Here is a 23,535-nt window from a genome sequence, read left to right on the forward strand (position 1 = left end):
ATGCACCACTCTCTCCGAATTACAGATGATCTGTTTTTCTAACAATACAACCTGACGATTTTTTTTTTTTTTTTTTTTAAAGAGACAGGGTCTCACTCTCTTGTCCAGACTGGAGTGCAGTGGCACAATCTTGGCTCATTGCAGCTTTGGCCTCCTGGGCTAAAGGGATCCTCTTGCCTCAACCTGCCAAGTAGCTGGGACTACAAGTGTGTGCTACCACACTTGGCTAATTTTTTTTATTTTTTGTAGAGATGGAGTATTGCTGTATTGCCCAGGCTGGTCTCAAACTCCCGGCCTCAAGTGATCCTCCTGCCCTGGCCTCCCAGCAAACTTTTTAAAATAAATTAGCCGGGCACAGTGGCTCACGCCTGTAATCCCAGCACTTTGGGAGGCCGAGGTGGGCAGATCACCTGAGGTTGGGAATTCGAGACCAGCCTGACCAACATGGAGAAACCCCGTCTCTACTAAAAATGCAAAATTAGCCGGGTGTGGTGGCGCATGCCCGTAATCCCAACTACTCCGGAGGCTGAGGCAGGAGAATTGCTTGAACCTCGGAGGTGAAGGTTGCAGTGAGCCAAGATTGCTCCATTGCACTCCAGCCTGGGCAACAAGAGTGAAACTCCATTCAAAAATGGAAGAAAAGAAAAAATTATCCTGATTAATAAGGCTCTTTAAAAGGAGCATTACTCATTGTTTTAAGTGTTTAAGGGAAAAAATACTTAGTGTGTATATTTCACTGTTTCAACTTGAGACCATTTCAGATCATTTCAAAAGTAATTTAATTCATTGGAGTATTTGTAAAATTTATTTCTAAAAAGTCTAGTTCTAAAGATCAGAGAAAAACATGACACAAAAGTGTTTTGACTATTTTATGAATATGTGAATTGAAAGAGAATATACATAATCATGTAGTTTCAGTTGGCATTGGCCATGTTTATAATTTCACAAGAGTCAGGTGGGGTCATCCACCTGCAGTATGTGAAGGTGAATGTAAAGTCATGTGACTGGACATGATGAAGATGAAGAAGGACTCTCATTTCTTTCTGTTTAAGCCAACACAGCTCAGAGTCCTTATAAGAAACTGAAAGAAGCATTATCATCAGTGGAAGCTTTTGAAAAACACTACTTAGTAAGTATTAACAAGTGTTTAATGTCTGTTCCATGAATACCTGTCTCTAGAAGGCCTGTTGAGTTGGAAAGGAGCTGGTATTGGGGGCCCCTTCTTGTTGGTTTTTTTAGTTTCTTTGGTACCTGGGGAGTTGTGGACAAAACATGGAATAGTTGTTCATCAAGTGCGTATTAGTACCCGTGGTACCATATTTGGGCATGGAATCATCTTTAAATATTTACAGTTTTGTTCAAATTGGGTTTTCTTTTTTTTTTTTTTTTTTTTTTTTTGAGACGGAGTCTTGCTTTGTCGCCCCGGGCTGGAGTGCGGTGGCCGGATCGCAGCTCACTGCAAGCTCCGCCTCCCGGGTTTACGCCATTCTCCTGCCTCAGCCTCCCGAGTAGCTGGGACTACAGGCTCCAGCCACCTCGCCCGGCTAGTTTTTTGTATTTTTAGTAGAGACGGGGTTTCACCATGTTAGCCAGGATGGTCTCGAACTCCTGATCTCGTGATCCGCCCGTCTCGGCCTCCCAAAGTGCTGGGATTACAGGCTTGAGCCACTGCGCCCGGCCTCAAATTGGGTTTTCTTACACAGAAATTATAACAGAGGATAATGAATACTTTTCTTTGTAAAAAGGAGTAATTTGGACTTGGGCAGAGCTATTGTATTTGATTTTGAAAGATTTAAATTAGCGAAACTTTAAAAAACGGTGTAGGTAGAAGTGTGGTGGGTCAACATCATCCCCGGGGTCATGGGCAACTCGAGCATTTGGACTGTCTGTAATGGCTGTACCTCTTAGACACACACGTATGAAAAATATCCAGCACATCACCCACATGCAGAAAGTCCTTGGAAAAGTTAGATGTTTTGGATGAGTTTGTGGGTTTCTTTTATTATTATGCTTCATAATTTTTACACAGGTTACCAATTTTGATTGTAACAGAAAAGCTCAACACAAAAATAGATGCAAAGGAAATAATAATGTTATATTAATAACAATGTCTTCTGCAGGCTGGGCCTGGTGGCTCATGCTTGTAATTCAGCACTGTGGGAGGCTGAGGCGGGTGGATCACTTGAGGTCAGGAGTTTGAGACCAGCCTAGCCAACATGGCGAAACCCCGTCTCTGCTAAAAATACAAAAAGGTAGCCAGGCGTGGTGGCACCTGTAGTCCCAGCTGCTTGGGAGGCTGAGGCACAAGAATCCCTTAAACCTGTGAGGCGGAGGTTGCAGTGAGCGGAGATCTCGCCGCTGTGCTCCAGCCTGAGTGACGGAGCAAGACTCTGTCACAAAACAAAAAACCCAACGATGTCTTTTGCGTCAGCTTTAGGCAAATAAATGTAGTATTTGTCTGTCATGAAAAGTTCAAGTCCGTAATTGTTTTTTTACTTCCCCACAGGATTTGTCCCATGCTACCATTGAAATGTATACGAGCATTGGGAGGATTCGATCTGCCAAGTTTGTTGGAAAAGATCTGGCAGAGTTTTACATGTAATTGATTTTGTACTTTTTCTTTGAATTCGAAACACACACGTGAGAAGATTTGCTATAGACGGAGTTAATGTAAAGTGTGCATTAATGTGTAGACTGGAAAGTGTAGGTTCTCTTACCCAGTCCTCATAATCTTGTTTTTTAGTTTTTTCTGAAAACCAGATGGAGAGCTTTTCTGCTTGTTACTCTTAAAAACTGTTATTGGTCTTGGAGATTATTTTATTTAATTAAATATATAAATGTTTGTAACTAAGTTTAATTAAATAATTGTAAGAAAGCATAATGGTGAGTAAATTGGCATATAGATCTTACATATTTTGTTATATAGCATTTTATCAAGTATTAAGAGGACTGAAAAACCTCAAGGCCATTGATATAAAGCTGCTGCATGTGTCAGGTTCATGAAAGCGGGATGATCTCGGGATAACTGGAAGAAGGTGTGTACAGATACTGTAGGATTTCCATTCCAGCTTCAGTTTTGAAGTTTGATTCCAGAAAAACTCAAAATTTAGCATATTTCTAGTGTGTTTCATAAAATCAGACAGTCAAAGAGAAGAAACCCCAGTGGGTCGTGTGGTTACTATTTCAAAGTACTGAAAGGAGATACAAGTTTAAGGAAAACGATGCTTGTTTTCATTTTCTTAAAAAAAAAAGTGTGATTTAAATGAGATCTTGAAATCTGTACGCAAGTAATTTAATAGGTGAAGCAAAAAATGAGAATTGATTTCAACTGATGTGAATTGGCTGGAAAGGGATTCTTAGATCAGCGAAGTGAACTTTCTAGTTTTCCAGATGTGATTGGAGCAGCTTAGCCAATTACCCACTAATTAACGGCAGAGTTACAGCTAGAATATAGTTCTCTTGAATTTCCATGTAGTGTGTCTAAAGAGGAAGGTGCTCCTAAATGAAGCAAAGAGGCTTCTTCAGGAAGGGGAGGGGATCCTTGTTACTCCTGAGGGTTTGACAAGCCCTGATTAATTTGCATTTTAAAGGCAGGCAAGGCCACACACACCAATAGTCCCAGCTACTGTGGAGGAGGCTGAGGCGGGAGGATCACTTGAGCTGAGGAGTTTGGGCTGCAGTGAGCTATGATCACGCCACTGTATCCCAGCCTGAGTGACAGAGCAAGACCCAATCTCTTACAAAACAGCTGTGCTTTAAACTTCACTTTGTGGGGGCCAACTATTGCTATTTTAATTCTCTGGTGTTCTGTGGAAGCCGGAGCCTGTGGAGTGCTCTTTGCCTGAGTTTCCAAGTGACTCTGTGCTCCCTTCCACTTGCGCCCTGTAGACTGCTTCTGTGTTTCTGTGCCTTTAGTAGGTAGTGTAGACCCATACCTGGACTTCCTGGCTTCACTGCTGACTAGCACTGTACATGTGGACAAGCCCTTCCTTCACCTTCTCTTAACCGTGACTCTCTTGCCTGTCAGCTCGAGATCATTAATGATACACTCACTTTCTTATCCTGAGATTCAGCTATGGAAATTCCTCGACGTGTGTATAAAGCCAAACCAACAATGTGTTGTGCTTTTATCACCACACGCTCATTTCTCAGATCTTTGCCTGGGAGTCTAATTATTCGTCCTCAGTAGGTGCTCTTTCTCACGGAGTGGGGTGGGTGGAAAAGGGCTATCTGAAGATGCTGAGTCTGCCCTGGCATGGAGTCTGGAGGATGAAGGCCAAGGCGGGAGAGGTGGGGTCTCAGTGTGTTGATTATCCCTAGCTGTAATGAAAGCTACTATTTGTTGATTTTGCAAGGAGGAAAAAGGCTCCACAAAAGGCAGAAGTCTATCTTCAAGGAGCATTGAAAAATTACCTGGCTGAGGGCTGGGCACTCCCCATCACACACACAAGGAAACAGCTGGCTGAATGTCAAAAGCACCTTGGACAAATTGAGAAGTATCCTTTAATGTTTCCATGAAGCAGGAAAATTATTTTCTATTTATACAGCAACATTGCCCATAATCAAATGTTTCGTTCTCATCTATTATTAAGGAGAGAAAAGTCCTACCTTATACATATGTATTGTATAGAGAATTAATGAAATATCTAGTCAATTTCTTATAATCTAATTTTGAGTCCTAGTAACTTAAAAAAAAAAAAAAGCCCTTTGGCTTTTGAAGCCTCTGTGAAGGCTGTAGGAGGCTTTGCATCCACTTTGCCCCACACTCCTCAGTATGAGCCTCTCCACGCTCCTTACCTCTCCACTCCAGCTACCTGCAGACCAGCAGCCTTTTAGCCAGTGACCACCACCTCACTGAAGAGGAGCGCAAGCACTTCTGCCAGGAGATACTTGACTTTGCCAGCCAGCCGTCGGACAACCCAGGTAAGACCAGTTCCTAGGAGATACTTGACTTTGCCAGCCAGCCATCAGACAGCCCAGGTAAGACCAGTTCCTAGGAGATACTTGACTTTGCCAGTCAGCCGTCATACAGCCCAGGTAAGACCAGTTCTTAAAACTTTACTAGGAATATTTTCTTTTTTTTTTTTTTTTTTTTTTTTTTTTTTTTTTTTTTTTTGAGACGGAGTCTTGCTCTCTCGCCCAGGCTGGAGTGCAGTGGCCGGATCTCAGCTCACTGCAACCTCTGCCTCCCAGGTTCATGCCATTCTCCTGCCTCAGCCTCTCGAGTAGCTGGGACCACAGGTGCCCGCCACCTCGCCCGGCTAATTTTTTTTTTGTATTTTTAGTAGAGACGGGTTTCACCGTGTTAGCCAGGATGGTCTTGATCTCCTGACCTCGTGATCCGCCCGTCTCGGCCTCCCAAAGTGCTGGGATTACAGGCTTGAGCCACCGCGCCCGGCCTACTAGGAATATTTTCAAACATTACGAAGTAAAAAGAATATTAGATATACCAGCCACTTAAGAGTAAACAATTGCTAACATTTTGCTGTGTAGCTAACATGTATCTGTGTCTTTTACTTGACTTTTTTTCTTTTTGCTTAAAGCCAAACTCTAGACCACATTGGATCTTCTAAATATAAGGACAGTCTCTTAACCACACCCAAAGAATTAATAAGGTTCTGATATCTACTAAGTAGGTCATATTCACATTTCCCTAATTGTCTTAAAATATTTTTATAAATCATTTTTAATAGAGTCCAACAGGATATCACATATTACATGTGGTTGTTAGATCTCAGTTCTCTTTTAATTTAAAAAAAAAGTTCTGCCTGTAATCCCAGCACTTTGGGAGGTCGAGGTGGGCGGATCACAAGGTCAGGAGATCGTAGCCATCCTGGCTAACACGGTGAAACCCCATCTCTACTAAAAATACAAAAAGAAATTAGCTGGGCATTGTGGTGGGCGCCTGTAGTCCCAGCTACTTGGGAGGCTGAGGCAGGAGAATAGTGTGAACCCGGGAGGCGGAGCTTACAGTGAATCGAGGTCATGCCACTGCACTCCAGCCTGGGCAACAGAGTGAGACTCCATCTCAAAAAAAAAATTTCTTCCCATCTCTTTTTCTTCTTCTTCTTCTTTTTTTTTTTTTTTAAGACAGAGTCTCGCTCTGTTGTCCAAGCTGGAGTGCAATTGTGTGATCTTGGCTCACCTCAACCATCGTCTTCCGGGTTCAAGCAATTCTCCTGCCTCAGCCTCCTGAGTAGTTGGGATTATGGGCACCTGCCACCATCCCTGCTAATTTTTTGTATTTTTAGTAGAGACAGTGTTTCGCTCTGTTGGCCAGGCTGGTCTCAAACTTCTGATCTCAGGTGATCCATCCACCTCAACCTCCCAAAGGGCTGGGATTACAGGTGTGAGCCACCACACCTGAACTTTTTCTTCATTTTTTAAGACAGAGCTTTTTTTTTTTTTTTAATAGCATTATTGTGATATTCACAAACTATGTAATTCACACATTTGAAGTTTATAATTCAATGGCTTTTAGTCTGTTTCAGAAATGTGTGCGACCGTTGCCACAGTCAGTATTGTGTTGTTTTTTTCTTTTTGACAATCCTTTGTTGTCTGGGCTGGAGTGCAGTGGTGCGATCCCAGCTCACTGTAGCCTCAACCTCGCAGAGTCGAGGGATCCTCTTACTTTGGCTTCCCAAGTGGCAGGGACCACAGGTGTGGTAACCACACCCAGCTATTTTTTGTCTTCTCTGTCACCCAGAGAATCATGCAGTGGCATGGTAGCCCACTGCAGCCTCTGCTTTTTGGGCTCAGTTGCTCCTCCCGCTTCCACCTCCCGTTGCTCCTCCCGCTTCCACCTCCCATGTAGCTTGGACTACAGGAGTACACCACCATGCCTGGCTAATTTTTGTATTTTTAGTAGAGACAGGGTTTTGCCATATCGCCCAGGCTGGTCTTTAACTCCTGAGCTCAAGGAATCTGTACACCTGGGTCTCCTAAAGTGCTGGAATTGCAAGTGTGAGCCACTGTGCCTGGCCACCACAGTCAGTTTTGAAACATATTTATCACTCTAAAAAGAAACGCCATACTTAACCCCGCCACCCCCTTCCTACAGCCACGAATCTGCTCTCTGTCTCTCGAGATTCCTATTCTGGATGTTTTATACAAATATAGGTGGAGTGTCCCTAATCTGGAAATCTGCAGTGTTTTAAAATGCAAGACTTTTTGAGGGCCAGCATGACTCTCAGAGGAAATGCTTATTGGAACATTTTGGAGTTTTAGATGAGGCTGCTCAACAGCATGTCGTGCAAACATTCCCAAATCCACAACCGTCAGAAATGTCGAACGCTTCAGGTCCCAGTCGTTTTGGATAAGGGATACTCACCCTGTAGAATCTGTCAACCTAAATAGCACACATAGGGAGTCTCTCTACAAAAGGGCGTTTATTTGGAAATAGGGCATTGCAATGCGATATACGGGCCATAGTAAACTGTGTGCATATTCAGGAAGGGGCTTTAAAGGGAAAACGAGGATGATATCACTGGTGTGGGGTGGTGGTTCTCGGCTACAAGGATCAGTGGGGTGATGCCGGTCAGGGTTGGACAGCAGTTGCTGAGCAGATGTCTTGGTGGAAGAGTGTTTCGTATAAGGTTGCAGTGGCCATTCTGCAAGGCTGTGGTGTTTGCAGACTCTCTGTGACATTTTTTGTTACCAGGCATTCATGCATGAGAGTCCTCCCTTCATGGCCTTCTCTGGCTCTATTAGTCAAGGTTTTGTTGTTGTTGTTGTTTTTTAGCACAAGTGACTCCCTTTTGATTCTGACAACTCTCACACGTGGTCCAGTGTGTGGTGGTTTGTGGCTGAGTTCTTGACTGACCGTCATGTTTTCGAGGCTCCTCTGTGTTGCGGCCTGTGTCAGTGCTTCCTGTCCTTTCATTGCTGAACCCTCCAAGCCAGTTGTCCTACAGGCTGGCCTGCCTTCTGGAATTTGTCTCAGTGTTTCCTCATAGGAGCATCTAAATGGAAGTTAGAGTCACGTTCATTGTTTTGGAAAATATACTTGTAGATCATGCTGTATGGTAAGATTAAATTTATTGCGAAGCTGAGCTCCTCACCTTAGTTTTGAAGTGTGCTTATTTAAGGTGGTTACTGTGTTACTCTACTCGGACTAACATAAACAAGAGGCGTTTACTTTCTCACAGTTCTGGAGGCTGCAAGTCTGCTATCAGGGTGCCACAGGGTCGGTTTCTGGTGAGGGCTCCCTTCCCTGCTTGGAGACAGCTGCCTTCTCGCTTTGTCCTCACATGGTGGGAAAGAAGAGAGAGCGAGCTGTCTGATGACTCTTCTTAAAGGACAGTAATCTCATCATGCGTGCCCTACCCTCACAATCTCATCTAACCTCAGGCACCTCGCAGAGCCGGATTCCAAATACCATCACACAGTCTCATCTAACCCCAGGCACCTCGCAGAGCCTGGTTCGAAATACCATCACACAGTCTCATCTAACCCCAGGCACCTTGCGGAGGTGCCTGGGATTAGATACCAGATACCATCACGTTGGGGGTTAGCGCTTCAGCACGTGCAAGTTGGGGAACACAGTAGTTCAGTCATAGCCATGACTAACTGCTTGAAAACCAGTTTTCCTAGAAGTTTCAGGGTCAGGTTGATGTGGTTATTGACTGCTGGCATGTATTCATGTATCGGCATCTGCGGCCTGGTGTGGTGGCTCACACCTGTAATCCCAGCACTTCGGGAGGCCGGGGCAGGCAGATCACTTGAGGTCAGGAGTTTGAGACCAGCCTGGGCAACATGGCGAAACCCTGTCTCTACAAAAAGTTAGCCAGGTGTGGTGGCGGGCACCTGTAGTCCCAGCTACCCAGGAGGCTGAGGTGGGAGGATCACTTGAGCCCAGGAAGACTGGGCTGTAGTGAGCCAGGATGGTGCTACTGTACTGTTGCCTGGGCGACAGAGCGAGACCCTGTCTCAAAGAAAGGGGGAAACGAGATCCATCTGGTTGGGTTTCTCAGAAGCATCATGACATTAATTTGGCTTTGTAGAGTCTTTAACATGCCCAAACTGATTGTTGGTAGAGCCATGACCACATCTGCTGCTTTGTATTTGAGACTATTTGAGTTGTGATTTTCCTGCCAACGTTCCTTGGTATCCCTATATGAATAAAATATTCCACAATTGTTTACTGTTTCTCATGATCTGTGGCATCAGTCGTGGCAAGTCCTTTAGTTCATGAATATTTAATAAATACTTAACTGGTCAGTTCTGCAGCCTTGTGGATTTTCTAGACAAAACTAGGGTACTGGCCGGGCGCAGTGGCTCAAGCCTGTAACCCCAGCACTTTGGGAGGCCGAGACGGGCGGATCACAAGGTCAGGAGATCGAGACCATCCTGGCTAATACGGTGAAACCCCGTCTCTACTAAAGAATACAAAAAACTAGCCGGGCGACGAGGCGGGCGCCTGTACCCCCAGCTACTTGGGAGGCGGAGGCAGGAGAATGGCGTGAACCTGGGAGGCGGAGCTTGCAGTGAGCTGAGATCCGGCCACCGCACTCCAGCCTGGGCGACAGAGCCAGACTCCATCTCAAAAAAAAAAAAAAAAAAAACTAGGGTACTTACAGTTTGGTCAGAGTGAGAAGGGCCCAGAGAGAGCATTAGGCTCTCACTTCAGCAGCGACTGACCTGGCTGGTAGCTACCGTCCTGAGCCTGGGGCACAAAGGGGTCCTTGTTTAATCAGCTGACTTCGTAGACTGGCAAACGCCTGGGGTTTATTTCCACATTACAGCAGGGCACTTGGACGTCTTCACTGAGCATGTTTTTAAGTAGGTGAGAAAATATTGGAATCTCTTGAAAATAGCTCTAGAAATTAGACTATTTACAAATTTTAGTTTGGAATTGAGAGGTAGTTTACCTGTATTTCCTTAGGTTTGTCAAAGCAGACTTGAGAAGGTTAACTTCTGTACATTTTATGATTTCTAGGCATTACGTAGGTATTTGTTAATATTTTGCTTTTGACACAATAACTTTTGGGGGGTGTGAAGATGGCAAGAGGCTGGGCTTGGCTATTCTGCACATCACTGCTGCTTGCTCCAGTACGCTCTCAGTAATCTTACTGTGTCCACGGCCTGCTGCTGCTTACTGCTAGGAAGTGTGACTTGGGGAATAAGTTATGATAATGTCTGTTTACAGGTCATAAGATAGTGCTACCCATGCAGTCCTTTGCACAACTGCGAGATCTCCATTTTGATCCTTCCAATGCCGTGGTCCATGTGGGCGGTGTTCTGTGCATTGAGATAACCATGTACAGCCAGATGCCTGTGCCCGTTCATGTGGAGCAGATTGTGGTCAATGTCCACTTCAGCATTGAGAAAAACAGCTACCGGAAGACTGCAGAGTGGCTTACCAAGCACAAGACGTCCAACGGGATCATTAACTTTCCACCCGAGACCGCACCTTTCCCTGTATCCCAAAACAGTTTGCCCGCCCTGGAGCTGTATGAGATGTCTGAGAGAAGCCCATCTGATAACTCCTTGAACACGACCGGGATTATCTGCAGAAACGTCCACATGCTCCTGAGAAGGCAGGAGAGCAGCTCCTCTCTAGAGATGCCCTCGGGGGTGGCTCTGGAGGAGGGGGCCCACGTGCTGAGGTGCAGCCATGTGACCCTGGAACCAGGGGCCAACCAGATAACCTTCAGGACTCAGGTATGCGTTCAGGGTGGGAACTTAACTTTCAAGTTTGTAAAGAAGGGCCATGGAGCTTGCAAGAACTGTCTGGAGTGTGGTGAGAACTGAGTAGAGTCCTTCGTTCTCCTAACCCTGTTTTTGTCTCTATCCTTATACAAAAACACACTGATGTTTTCTTTCGTATCTATACAATTTTCTGACAGTCGATACATTTTGAGTGAAGTTCTTAACATAGATATTTGTTCTTAGATTAAGTTAGCTTTTTAACTCATTGGATTATTGCATTCAGTTGGCTTTTCCCCCTGCGTATGAAAATATACACCCTCATTTGTTAAAATGAGGTTTCTGCCGGGCGCGGTGGCTCAAGCCTGTAATCCCAGCACTCTGGGAGGCCGAGACGGGCGGATCACGAGGTCAGGAGATCGAGACCATCCTGGCTAACCCGGTGAAACCCCGTCTCTACTAAAAAATACAAAAAAAACGAGCCAGGCGAGGTGGCGGGCGCCTGTGGTCCCAGCTACTCCGGAGGCTGAGGCAGGAGAATGGCGTAAACCCGGGGGGCGGAGCTTGCAGTGAGCTGAGATCCGGCCACTGCACTCCAGCCCGGGCGACAGAGCGAGACTCCGTCTCAAAAAAAAAAAAAAAAATGAGGTTTCAAGAAGGTGGTACACTTTCCCGCTCAACCTTATTTTCCCTTTGTGGCTGGCTGGGTGTCAAAACTGGTGTTTCTCACCCACTCTAACATGAAGTTTTCTCTGACACAGTATGTCTTGTAAGTTGCACTAACCTAACAGGATTTGGCCTGTGGAAAGTACAGCTGTTTGTCACGCTTTTAGTCTAGAGCAGGGCTTAAATCTCGTGCTGAATGTCTAGTAAATACACCCCTCAAAGAAAATGCCACAGGCCGGGCGCAGTGGCTCACACCTGTAATCCCAGCACTTTGGGAGGCCGAGGTGGGCGGATCACGAGGTCAGGAGATGGAGACCATCCTGGCTAACGCGGTGAAACCCCGTCTCTGTTAAAAATACAAAAAATTAGGTGGGCGTGGGGGCGGGCGCCTGTAGTCCCAGCTACTCGGGAGGCTGAGGCAGGAGAAGGGCGTGAACCCGGGAGGCGGAGCTTGCAGTGAGCCGAGATGGCGCCACCGCACTCCAGCCTGGGCAACAGAGCGAGACTCTGTCTCACAAAAAAAAAGAATGCCACAAATACAGTTTATAAAGTTGAAAATACCTTATTAAAGTTAAATTTAAGCATCAGTTACTCAGAAAATCATGAATTGGGAGATTCTGAGGGCCTTCTGAAGAGTCCCTCAGAGGTTTGGCCACAAGAGCAGGGGGTACAAGAGGGAAGGAAGTACAGGCCTTTCTGTAGCTGAGAGAGAGCACTGCACACAGCACTACCGCAGGGAGCTCCTAACTACAAAACTGGGTTGACCTGGTTTCAGATGCCTGATTTTTTGACTCTAGGCCAAGGAACCTGGAACATATACACTCAGGCAGCTGTGCGCCTCAGTGGGCTCCGTGTGGTTCGTCCTCCCTCACATCTACCCCATTGTGCAGTACGACGTGTACTCGCAGGAGCCCCAGCTGCACGTGGAGCCGCTGGCTGGTGAGTGGGGTCCCCAGCCCTTCGGGAGGTGCGCTGCAGGGGCGATTCTGAGGAGACCTGCTGAGATGCCGGGCTTCTCGTAGTGTTTAGCTGTGTCTGCCTTTAAGAGGTATTTCGGGTAACATAATGGGAAATTTGCCTGGGAACTAGCTGACTGCCTCTTTTGTTTATCTGAGTATTTGCTTTCCTATAATTGCTTTTTCATATTTAATAAACATGGTGTATCTGAAAATAAGAAACATAGAAGAATTAGCTCTGAGAGTGGAAAAAAGAAACTCAAAGTATTTTTTCTATTGGCTCCCTCAACCTAATAATCAGTGCAGCGGACTTCTGGACCTAAATGTGCAGGGATTTCCCCCTGCCAGCAAGCAAGCAGTCAGCCCTGCAGCGGGGTCCTGCAATTCTGTTCTGACCCTGTCTACTGGAGCTGGCGTCAGACATCACAGGGTGAGGGCTCAGTCCCCAAGACAGTCCCCCCCTTCCCGTGCCAGCCGCCAGCCCAGGGTTCTTTTACTTGTGCTTCTGACCGACTAGCTAGAAATCAGGGCTCCCACAACCCCCGTTCAGGGTTTGAAGAATTTGTTAGAACAGCTCACAGAACTCAGGGAAACACGTTGACTGGATTATGAGAAAGGATGTAGATGAAGAAGCGCGGAGGGTGAGGTATGGGGAAAGCGGTGCAGAGCTTCCACGCCCTCCCTGGGTGCCACCCTCCAGGAATCTCCATGTGTTCAGCTGCCCGAAAGCTCTCCAGAGCCTGTCCTTTGGCTTTTATGGAAGCGACATGACACAGGCACGATCGATTACACCACTAGCCACTGACGAGCAAGTTGACCTGCAGCCCCTCTTTCCTCCCTGGAGGTTGGGCGGCGCTGCTGTAAGGCCCAACCCTCTAATCCTGCCCTGGTCACTCTGGTGGCCAGTCCCCATCTTGAAGCTACCTTGGAGCTGCCAGCCTCCAGGCATCTCATTCGCCTACAAAAAGACATGACTTCGGAGATGGTGAGGAATTTGGGAGCTGGTGCGCCTGGAAATGGGTGGAAGACCACACGTGTGTTTCACAGGCCACGTTAGCCAAGGAGCAGCTCGTGTCCACCATGGTGTCATCAACGTGTGTATACTTTCCTGCTGAGAAGGACGTCTCAAATGCTAGACACTAGATTTACTTGTGATCTATACTCAGATCCCAGCACTTTGGGAGGCCAAGACTTTGAGACCAGCATGGGCAAGCCAGTCGGGGCAGGATGACAAAACCCCATCTCTACGAAGTTAGAAAATGAAGTCAATTAGCCGGGTGGAGTGATGCGCTGTGGCCTCTAGTCCCAGCTGCAGGCTGGAGCCTCAGCTTCCTGACCCAGGAGTTTAAGGCTGCAGGGAGCTCTGATTGCGCCACTGCTCTCCAGCCTGGGTAACAGAACAAAACTCCATCTCTTAAAAAAAAAAAAAAGTTTTCTTTGAAAGGGATGATTAAACTTGTCCATCTGGTATGGCATTTGAGAAATTCAAAGCTATTGTCCTTTCTGATAAGTTCTAAAATTGGAAGGAGTTGCTGTAAACAAATGATTGCAGAACATGTGGCAACTGAACAAGAGTGAGTGAATGTCTCCTTTGTTCAGGCTAGGAACAGTTTATTTATTTGCCTGTTTCTTCTGTTTGGAAGAAAAAATCACAAAGAGCATTTTTCTGTTATTCCCCCATTCTCCCTATTTTTCCGCATTTGTGCCTCTTGCGTGGCCACCAGCAAAGGCTGTCAGATGTGGGACACAGCAGTCGGTCTCTCCAGTGATTCTTCCATCGGAACATTGTGTAGAGAAGCTGAACTTGATTCCTGCAGGGGAGCTGAAGCACCAGCCAGCAGGCCCTGCCCTCCCCATGGCCCAGCGTCTGCAGTGCCAGGCTCATGGCCTGGCTCCTGCTTCCCGCCTAGTGTCCGCTGTCTCTGTCCACTCTCCCCCCAGTCCTGGTATCTTGCCTGCCTTCTGCCTTCCCTGCGACAGGATTCTCAGAGGCCTCAGCTCACTCCTGCCCCTCACTGCTGTCTGGGAGTGAGGAGGGGCCACCTGACTGCTGACTGCTCTTAAGCCAAAAGCCTGTGGCCTGAAGCTGAAAAAGCCAGAGAATGTCTTGAATATTTGAACAGCACCAACACAGTCAAGTTTTGTTTATAGTCTTTTCTTAAGCTTCATTATCTGATTCTCTCCTACTACTTATTGGCAGGCAAATTTTGTGACCCTCGGAGACATAGTCATAATCATAATCCCTGACTTGCTAAACCAAGATGGGGATAAGACTCCTTGACTCACAGAATTCTTTTTTCCCCAGCAAGGTTCTCCTTCAGCCCTCCTTCTGCCCTCACTTTTCATCATTGAGATGAAAAGTGAGGGCAGAAGGGAATGGAAATAGAGGGAATTCATGGAGATCTCAAAGGAGCAAATCTTTCATAGTAAATAAAAGAAACAGAGCCCCTTTTCACCCCATTGTAGGCCCTGAGTTGCTGTCTTCTGGTTGGCAGTGGTGCTGAGCTGTGATCTCTTTTCCTTTAGATAGCCTTCTGGCAGGCATTCCTCAGAAAGTCAAGTTCACTGTCACTACTGGCCATTATACGATAAAGAATGGAGACAGCCTGCAGCTCAGCAATGCAGAAGCCATGCTTATTCTTTGCCAGGCGGAGAGCAGGGCCATGGTCTACTCCAACACGAGAGGTGAGGTGCCGTCCACCCAGGCCCGAGGAGGACACCCACCTTGCCCTGCGCTGTGTGGGTGTGAGGGTGAGCCTGGCCTTGCTGCCGTCCTGCTGAGTGCCCCTCAACAGTGTCTGAAATCAGTGTTCCATAGGAGCACTGCGGCCTTGCGCCCGTGCTGGGGTCCCATTTGAGGTGGTGAACCGGCAGCGGCCCACACGCTGAATGGCCGAGCACTGCTTGCCTGATGAGGATAGGAGCTGTGGCGCCACGTTGCACAGCGATGCCTGCCAGACCCTGTCCACCCCGGGCTGGCCCTGCTCCCGAGAAGCAAAGCAGAGCTGCCCTCGTGGGTGCTGCTGAGAGCCCTGAGCACTCCATCCTCCCAGCCCCAGCCATGAAGAAGGGGAAGGGGAGGACCCTGCTCCCCTGGGGGTGGGGGTGGATCTGCAGATGAGCCGGAACAGGAGAAGGTCATGCAGGGACATGCGTAGGGCTTGGGTGGTCCCCGTGGGAAATGTCCTTTTCCCGTCTTCAGCTTGTGAGCAATGATGGGTCTGGGCTCCTGCCTGCCGGCTTTCACACTGGGCCGCTCTCTCCTAGGGGCTTGGTTCTTGGGTTTGCCTGCCAGGTGCTCAGGAGCGGGAGAGGTTGAGCAGTGGCCTCACTGCTGGGCCATCACCTGCTGTAAGGAAAAGGACAAGTGAAACCGAGAGAACAGCTTTGAAGTGACTTTTTCTGTCTTTCGCAGAACAGTCTTCTGATGCCGCGCTCCGGATTCAGTCCTCTGACAAGGTCACGAGCATCAGTCTGCCTGTTGCGCCTGCGTACCATGTGATCGAATTTGAACTGGAAGTTCTCTCTTTACCTTCAGCCCCAGCACTCGGAGGGGAGAGTGACATGCTGGGGATGGCAGAGCCCCACAGGAAGCATAAGGACAAACAGAAAACTGGCCACTGCATGGTTACCACAGACCACAAAGTGAGTCGGGGCAGTGGAGGAGCTTACTTAGCTTGTGGGGCCTGCCCACCTGCTGGGAAAGGCGATGTAGCGATGCCTGCTGGTAGCCTGGCTCCTTCCGATTCCTGACGCCCTGGCCGTGTGGTTAGCAGTTCTGTGAATCACCCTTTCTTAGATAAGGGGTGCATTTTTTGCAAGGACAGAAGCAAGCCAGTTCTACCTTTCCCTCTCAGTTCCAGGGGCCAGGGAGTTTCCTGTAAGAGGTTAGGGCAGGCCTAGGCATGAGGGGCATCAGACTTGGGTCATGTCTCTTTGACCAGTGACGAGGCCAGAGGAGGACTGTGTCATGTGTGCCTCGGTGTCTGTCCACTGAAACATCATCAGCTCAGCCAGGGAGGAGCGGTCTCGTTTTAGGCTTTGGTACTGGTACTCGTTGACAGTTACTTGAGAAAGATGTGATTTCGGTCCCAGATCCACAGGAAATCAGCTCATGGAATGTGTCACTACATCATATGACTCAGGGTGTGCCCAAGTCTTGTAGCCCAGAAATGAGTCCTGAGGGCTCTGAAACAGCCCGAGGGTCGCAGTAGATGCCCAAGAGCAGTGGGAAAGGGCAAGGAGTGCCATCTTTCCGAAGCACGAAGTTACCAGACAAGTCCACACCTGAAGAAGAATGTTGTAGTGTTCAGTTTTTGAAGATGCCTGAGGAAGTGTCTTTCCCTGAACTCACACAGACGTTCACCATTCGCGAAGGTGGCGCTCAGCTCAGCAGGAACGTGCAGCGCTGGTGGTACCTGTGCTGTGTGCCCGAGTATCCCGCTGTTCCCTGGCACTGGCGGCACCTGTACTGGGTGCCCGAGTATCCCGCTGTTCCCTGGCGCTGGCGGCACCTGTGCCGTGTGCCCGAGTATCCCGCTCTTCCCTGGCACTGGTGGCATCGGTGCTGTGTGCCGTGTTATCCTGCTTTTCCCTGGCACTGGTGGCACGCACACTGCGTGCTGGGGTATTCACCTCTTCCCTGTGGGGAATAAGGCTTGAGACTTGCCTCATTTCTGCCCTTAAGGGATGTAATATCTTTGTCCTCCCTGTGCCCCTAAACTGATTTGGTTTTCAGTTACATATTCAGCCTCACATGGATTAAATGCTTAGATAACTCATTAAATATGGAGTACTCATTGACTAATGTCATCTGGAAATATATGACTGAAAGCACTGTGTCAAAACCCTGTGCACATTGAAACATGGCTCTGTGGTCCTGCGTTTATGGGAGCAGCAGGTGGGTCTGCTGCTTAGGGGACGGCTGTGCTCTTCTGCCATTGAGATGATTCTGGTGACGGGTGCACGTCTTGCCAGTTCTGTGTTCGCTTCTCTTGTCTGTAGACATAGTGTCCTATTTCTTGTTGGTTTGTGTATGTGTTAGGTAAGGCTTTGCTTCCTGGAGAACGAGTGGTTGAAGCCATAATAAAATGACTAGGGTGTGGGCAGGCACTGCAGGTGTCTCTGGGCAGCAGTGGTGGTGGCTGTGCTGTCTGTCGGGCGAGTGGTCAGAGAGTGTCTTTATGCTTCCTCCTCAGGTGTCGATTGACTGCCCGTGGTCCATCTACTCCACGGTCATCGCACTGACCTTCAGTGTGCCCTTCAGGACCACGCACGCCCTGCTGTCCTCAGGAACACGGTAACAGAGGCGTGGTGTGCAGGCCCTGGCTGGTTTCCCAGGACTCTTCTAAGTGGAGGTTCCTAATGTTCAAAGCTGGCCTTCGTGATGACAAAGGATGTCTTCTAATGTGACCACAAGGCCATTGTTTGTCTCTTAAAATTCACAATTCCCTGGTATCCTGTGACACCCAGTTCATATTCACATTTTCCCAACTATCTGAAAATGACCTTTTATGGTTGCTTTGTGTGACTTGGGATCCAAAATCTCCATCAGACCACTAGACCTCTGCTCATCCTTTCTTCCCTGTTTTCAAGCCATCAGCTTGTTCACACGCAGGCCAGGTTTCCTCTGGAGGCCCACCTTTCTGGATCTGGTTGGATTTGTTTAACTAATTCTCGTGTCCCTGTATCTCTTGTCAATTGCCTACAACCTCTAGAACAGGAACTTTTAAGCTCAGCATGAGTGACATTTTGGGCCAGATAACTCTGTTGTAGGGGCTGTCCTGTGTGCTGTAGGGTGTTGAGCAGCACCCCAGGCTCTCCCATGGGATGCCAGTAGCACTTCCCACCCCCAGGTGTGGCAGCCAACGATGTCTGTAGACACTGCCCAGTGTCCTCTGGATGCGGCGGACTTGCCTCGGTGGAAAACAGCCGCTCTAAAGGCTTGAGTAGACTCCGATTCTGCTTTGAGGCAGGCGGGGCTGTGTGCTTCCTATTGACTGCACTGGGGGGGCCCACGGTGTCCAGGTGCCCCACCTTAGTGATGGTGCTAGCGTTGATCATTGGACTCGGGATGCTGGCCTGGCCTCTCACCGCAACTTTTTATCCATTGATGATGATTGGATAATTTGGAAACAAAAATGTCAGAACCATGTTTAGAATGGAACATTATACTAGCAGCTTTTCTTCCCTTTCAAATCACAGCAAAGGGAGCTGTAGATATTAATGGTTAAAAACATCAATAATCTCTAAAAGAACCTTATTAAAAAATTATTTTTCATCTGGGCACGGTGGCTCACGCCTGTAATCCCAGTACTTTGGGAGGCCGAGGCAGGCGGATCCCGAGGTCAGGAGTTCAATACCAGCCTGACCAACATAGGAAAACCCCATCTCTACTAAAAATACAAAAATGAGCTGGGCATGGTGGTACGCACCTGTAATCCCACCTACTCCAGAGACTGAGGCAGGAGAATTGCTTGAACCCGAGAGGTGGAGGTTGCATTGAGCCAAGATCGTGCCATTGCACTCCAGCCTGGGTGACAAGAGCAATACTCTGTCTCAAAAAATAATAACTATTATTATTATTTTTCAAAGCTTTGCATGTAATGGAAATGGAGATAAGCCCCGCCTTTCATCTCTCAATGGAGAGTCTTCACCTCTAATGAGGAGGGCCGCTGCTCTCTCCCTGTGGCTCCCCACAGGCCAGTGAGGGTGACCAGCCATGATCACTTTATAATAAGGCTGGTCAGAAACTATATTCTTTCTTCCATTTCCTCACAGAAATCGCCTCTTTAAAAATGTTTATTTATTTTTATTTGTTATTTTTTTGAGACGGAGTCTCGCCCTGTCACCAGACTGGAGTACAGTGGCACGATCTCAGCTCACTGCAACCTCTGCCTCCTGGGTTCAGGCGATTCTCATACCTCAGCCTCCTCAGTAGCTGGGATTACAGAATTACAGACAGATGCCACCATGTCTGGCTAATTTTTGTATTTTTAATAGAGATGGGGTTTCACCATGTTGGCCAGGATGGTCTCGATCTCCTGACCTCATAATCTGCCCACCTTGGCCTCCCAAAGTGCTGGGATTACAGGCGTGGGCCACCGTGCCCAGCCAAAAAGGTTTATTTTTTTCTGACACTTTTCGGTGTGAAATCTGAAGGAGAAACATATGCAACAACGTAGCTTACTTTGCTTTGCTGCTTTTTTGATTCCCCAGACAGAGAGGGTCTCCTTAACAAAGCTAAGATATATTTAATAAAGTTCTTACATATCAAAATAATACTTCTTGTTTTTCCGCTTTAGGAAATATGTTCAAGTTTGTGTCCAGAATTTGTCAGAACTTGACTTTCAGCTGTCAGATAGTTATCTTGTAGATACCAGTGATAGTACCGACCTGCAACTAGTACCACTGAACACGCAGTCCCAGCAGGTAAACATTGTGTAGACCTGAGCATAACTTCTCAACAGAGAACCAGAGTGTACGGAAATGACGTAGTATGTGTTGCGATCGAGCCTTTAGATAGAACAGCTGCACTGCTGATGAGTAAAGGCTCCTGTGCAGCTCCTCCGGCTGCCCTGAGGCTGGATCGGGGCTTGCTGCTGAGTAAGTGGGTGGCTGGATGGATGAATTCTTCTTTTTAGAAGAATTAAATCTGAAACTGGTCCCACTCTATGCATAGATGTGTGCAGGTACAAGCTTCTGTTTGAACGCACTGTTGATTGCATGGGCACTGCTCTACTCTGCCCGGAGCGTGATGCCTGCCAGTGCCAGAGCGATGGTGCCCGACACGTTGGTGCCTTTGTGAAAGAGCCATGCTCGTGCCTGCATCTGGACCTTGCTTTTTCTGTTTATGCCTCGCTGCCTGGCTGAATCTTGACCTTGCTTTTTCTGTTGATTTTTCACATATGTTTTTAGGCACTAAATGCTGAGTGTTTAGAGCTCGAAGGCTTTCTTAATGGATGTCTGAATCTTCAGCATTTTCAAAGGATTCTCCCCCACTAATCCTTCAGCTCTTTCAGATAGTCCTGGAGCTTGTCACTGTGCTTTTAGGTGTGGACTCTACATGTAATAGCGGTGTTCAACCCATACATCAGGTTGTGCTGGTTCCTAAAATAATTTAAATATAAAATAATTGGCTGGATATAAAGACTTACTTTTTATTTTATTTTTTAAATTTTTATTTATCTTTTTTTGAGATGGAGTTTTGCTCTTGTCACCCAGGCTGGAATGCAATCGCGTGACCTTGCCTCACTGCAACCTCTGCCTCCTGGGTTCTAGCAATTCTCCTGTCTCAGCCTCCCGAGTAGCTGGGATTACAGGCGCCCGCCAACACACCCAGCTAATTTTTGTATTTTTAATAGAGACGTGGTTTCACCATGTTGGTCAGGCTGGTCTTGAACTGCTGACCTCAGGTGAACCACCCACCTTGGCCTCCTAAAGTGTTGGGATTACAGCCGTGAGCCACCACCTCTAGCCAAGATGTACTTTTTAATTAATTGATGATCTATTCCCCTGTTTTGGTGCTGCATGGGATATACTATATATTAATTAATATCCATTAATATCCTTTGGGCATGGTGGCTCACACCTGTGATTCCAACACTTTGGAAGGCCCAGGTGGGTGGATCACTTGAGCTCAGGAGTTTGAGATCAGGCTGAGCAACATAGCAAACCCCATCTCTACAAATACAAAAATTAGTCAGGCATAGTGGCACACACCTGTATTCCCACCTACCCAGGAAGCTGAGATGAGAAGATCTCTTGAACCTGGGAGGTTGGGCTGCAGTGAGCTGTGATCGTGCCATGACACTCCAGCCTGGGTGATAGAGTGAGACTCTGTCTCTAAAAGGGAAAAAAAATTGATGGGGCGCGGTGGCTCACACCTGTAATCCAAGCACTTTGGGAGGCCGAGGCAGGTGGATTGCCTGAGCTCAGGAATTCAAGACCCTCTTGGGCAACACGGGGAAACCCCGTCTCTACTAAAATAGAAAGTTAGCTGGGCATGGTGGCATGCGTCTGTAATCCCAGCTACTTGGGAGGCCGACACAGGAGAATCACTTGAACCCAGGAGGCAGAGGTCGCAGTGAGCCGAGATCATGTCACTGCACTCCAGCCTGGGCAACAGAGGGAGACTCCGTTTCAAAAAGAAAAAAAAAAAATGAAGCTACTTTTTAATGATCTCATATGATACAAAACTTATGGAATCATAAAAAATTAAAGATTTACCAATTTTGTACAATCTTCTGCTGGGACAAGGCCAGGCAAAGGGAGTCAGGGCAGGGACAGGTGCTGTGGGGCCTAGAGCAGCGTGCAGAGGCGTGCTGTGAGGCAGAGGCCTGCCCATGGTGTCTGCTCCGCACCCTTCGCATGGCGTGTGTTTCTCTGCAGTGTCTGTGTTGTCTTTGCGGTTATGGTGCTGTGTGAACAGTGACCCCCGACTCTCTTTCCAGCCCATCTACAGCAAGCAGTCGGTGTTCTTCGTCTGGGAACTCAAGTGGACAGAAGAGCCTCCCCCTTCTCTGCATTGCCGGTTCTCTGTTGGATTTTCCCCAGTTTCTGAGGAACAGCTGTCTATCTCCTTAAAGCCGTATATTTATGAATTTAAAGTGGAAAATTTTTTTGTAAGTGATGTATTGTTTTGGGAGGGTGGGGTGGAAAGATGAAAGATGGCATTATGTTCTTTATCATCTGAAGAACTGAATAGACAGCTTCTGCCAACATAATGAAGGAGCAGCTGGAGAAAAACAGGTGCTGGGGTAGTTGAATCATCGACTCTCTTTATTTTAGAACCCCAGGTCCTTCTCAAGTGACACATGTGAGATGCCCACACTCCTGGGGGCATCTCTAAGAGGAGTGTTTGTCATTTGGAAGCCCCAAGACTCCATTTTTCTTCTTTTTCCCTTTCTCATGTTGACTTAGTAACTCCCTGGAAATATTTCTTGGAGTCATTTCATCTTCAGGGGCATTGCTTTCTAAGGCATATCTCTAGTTTTTCAAAGAAAAGCTGAAAACTTGCTAGCTGAATATTGTGAAGATTTTCTTAGAACTTGTGCATCATGTTTTAGAAGCCAATTTGAGTGTGGAATGAAGAGTAGCCTTGAGCTAGGTGAGTAGATAGAGGTGTGTGCTGTGTTCCTTTAGGGAGATTATTCGACTTAATGTTTTGCAATTTTGTGATACTTCCTTTTCTTCTCTTTACTGTTTGAAATTGTCAAACCATGTTGATTTGAAGTGTTTGTCTTTATAGTTTTGATATTAGCAGTTTTTTTCTATCTTCTTCCAAACAAGACAAATTGTTTTGACCTTCATGTTTTATATAATGCCTTATTTAATACGTTTAAATGAATAAATAAAATCACAAATTATTAAATAAATAATAGTATATATTATAATAATAATTTATATATAAATAATTTATTTATTTATGAGACAGGGTCTCACTCTGTCGCCCAGGCTGCAGTGCAGTGGCACAATCATAGCTCACTGCAGCCTGGACCTTCTGGGCTCATGATCTTCCCACCTCAGCCTGCCGAGCAGCTGGGACCACAGGCATATGTCACCACACCTGGCTCATGATTTTTATTTTTATTTATTTATTTTTTTGAGACAGAGTTTTGCTCTTGTTGCCCAGGCTGGAGTGCAATGGCACGATCTCAGCTCACCGTACCCTCCGCCTCCCAGGTGCAAGCAATTCTCCTGCCTCAGCCTCCCGAGTAGCTGGATTACAGGCATGCACCACCACACCCAGCTAATGTTTTGCACTTTTAGTAGAGACGGGCTTTCTCCATGTTGGTCAGGCTGGTCTCAAACTCCCAACCTCAGGTGATCCACCTGCCTTGGCCTCCCAAAGTGCTGGGATTACAGATGTGAGCCACTGTGCCCGGCCAAAGTACAGGTTTTTTTTGTGTGTGTGTATGTGTGGTTTTTTTTATTTATTTTATTTATTTTATTAATTTTTTTTTTTTTTTTTTGAGACAGAGTCTTGCTCTGTCTCCCAGGCTGGAGTGCAGTGGCGCAATCGTGGCTCACTGCACCCTCCACGCCTCTAGGTTTAAGCAGTTCTCTGCCTCAGCCTCCGGAGTAGCTGGGATTACAGGCGCGTACCACCAGGCCTGGCTAATTTTTTGTATTTTTAGTAGAGACAAGGTTTCACCATCTTGGCCAGGCTGGTCTTGAACTCCTGACCTCGTGATCCACCCACCTTGGCCTCCCAAAGTGCTGGGATTACAGGCGTGAGCCACCGCGCCCGGCCCAAAGTACGGGT

General features: G+C 47.2%; 1 protein-coding gene across 13 annotated transcripts in view; it reads left to right on the forward strand.

Moving 5' to 3' along the window:
- Positions 1-23,535, forward strand: part of TRAPPC10 (trafficking protein particle complex 10) — a 99,898-nt gene that overhangs the window by 66,991 nt on the left and 9,372 nt on the right. For all 13 annotated transcript variants that reach the window (XM_033227677.1, XM_033227942.1, XM_033227410.1 and 10 more), the window contains 11 exons: positions 1,053-1,129; positions 2,507-2,598; positions 4,356-4,496; positions 4,811-4,923; positions 10,148-10,662; positions 12,111-12,252; positions 14,796-14,954; positions 15,685-15,914; positions 17,468-17,568; positions 19,574-19,700; positions 21,722-21,892. In XM_033227677.1, coding sequence (XP_033083568.1) covers positions 1,053-1,129; positions 2,507-2,598; positions 4,356-4,496; positions 4,811-4,923; positions 10,148-10,662; positions 12,111-12,252; positions 14,796-14,954; positions 15,685-15,914; positions 17,468-17,568; positions 19,574-19,700; positions 21,722-21,892 — 1,868 coding nt within the window. The remainder of the gene's footprint in view (positions 1-1,052; positions 1,130-2,506; positions 2,599-4,355; positions 4,497-4,810; positions 4,924-10,147; positions 10,663-12,110; positions 12,253-14,795; positions 14,955-15,684; positions 15,915-17,467; positions 17,569-19,573; positions 19,701-21,721; positions 21,893-23,535) is intronic.

This window comes from Trachypithecus francoisi, unplaced genomic scaffold, assembly GCF_009764315.1.
Source record: "Trachypithecus francoisi isolate TF-2019V2 unplaced genomic scaffold, Tfra_2.0 Contig00090, whole genome shotgun sequence".
Lineage (NCBI taxonomy): Eukaryota > Metazoa > Chordata > Mammalia > Primates > Cercopithecidae > Trachypithecus > Trachypithecus francoisi.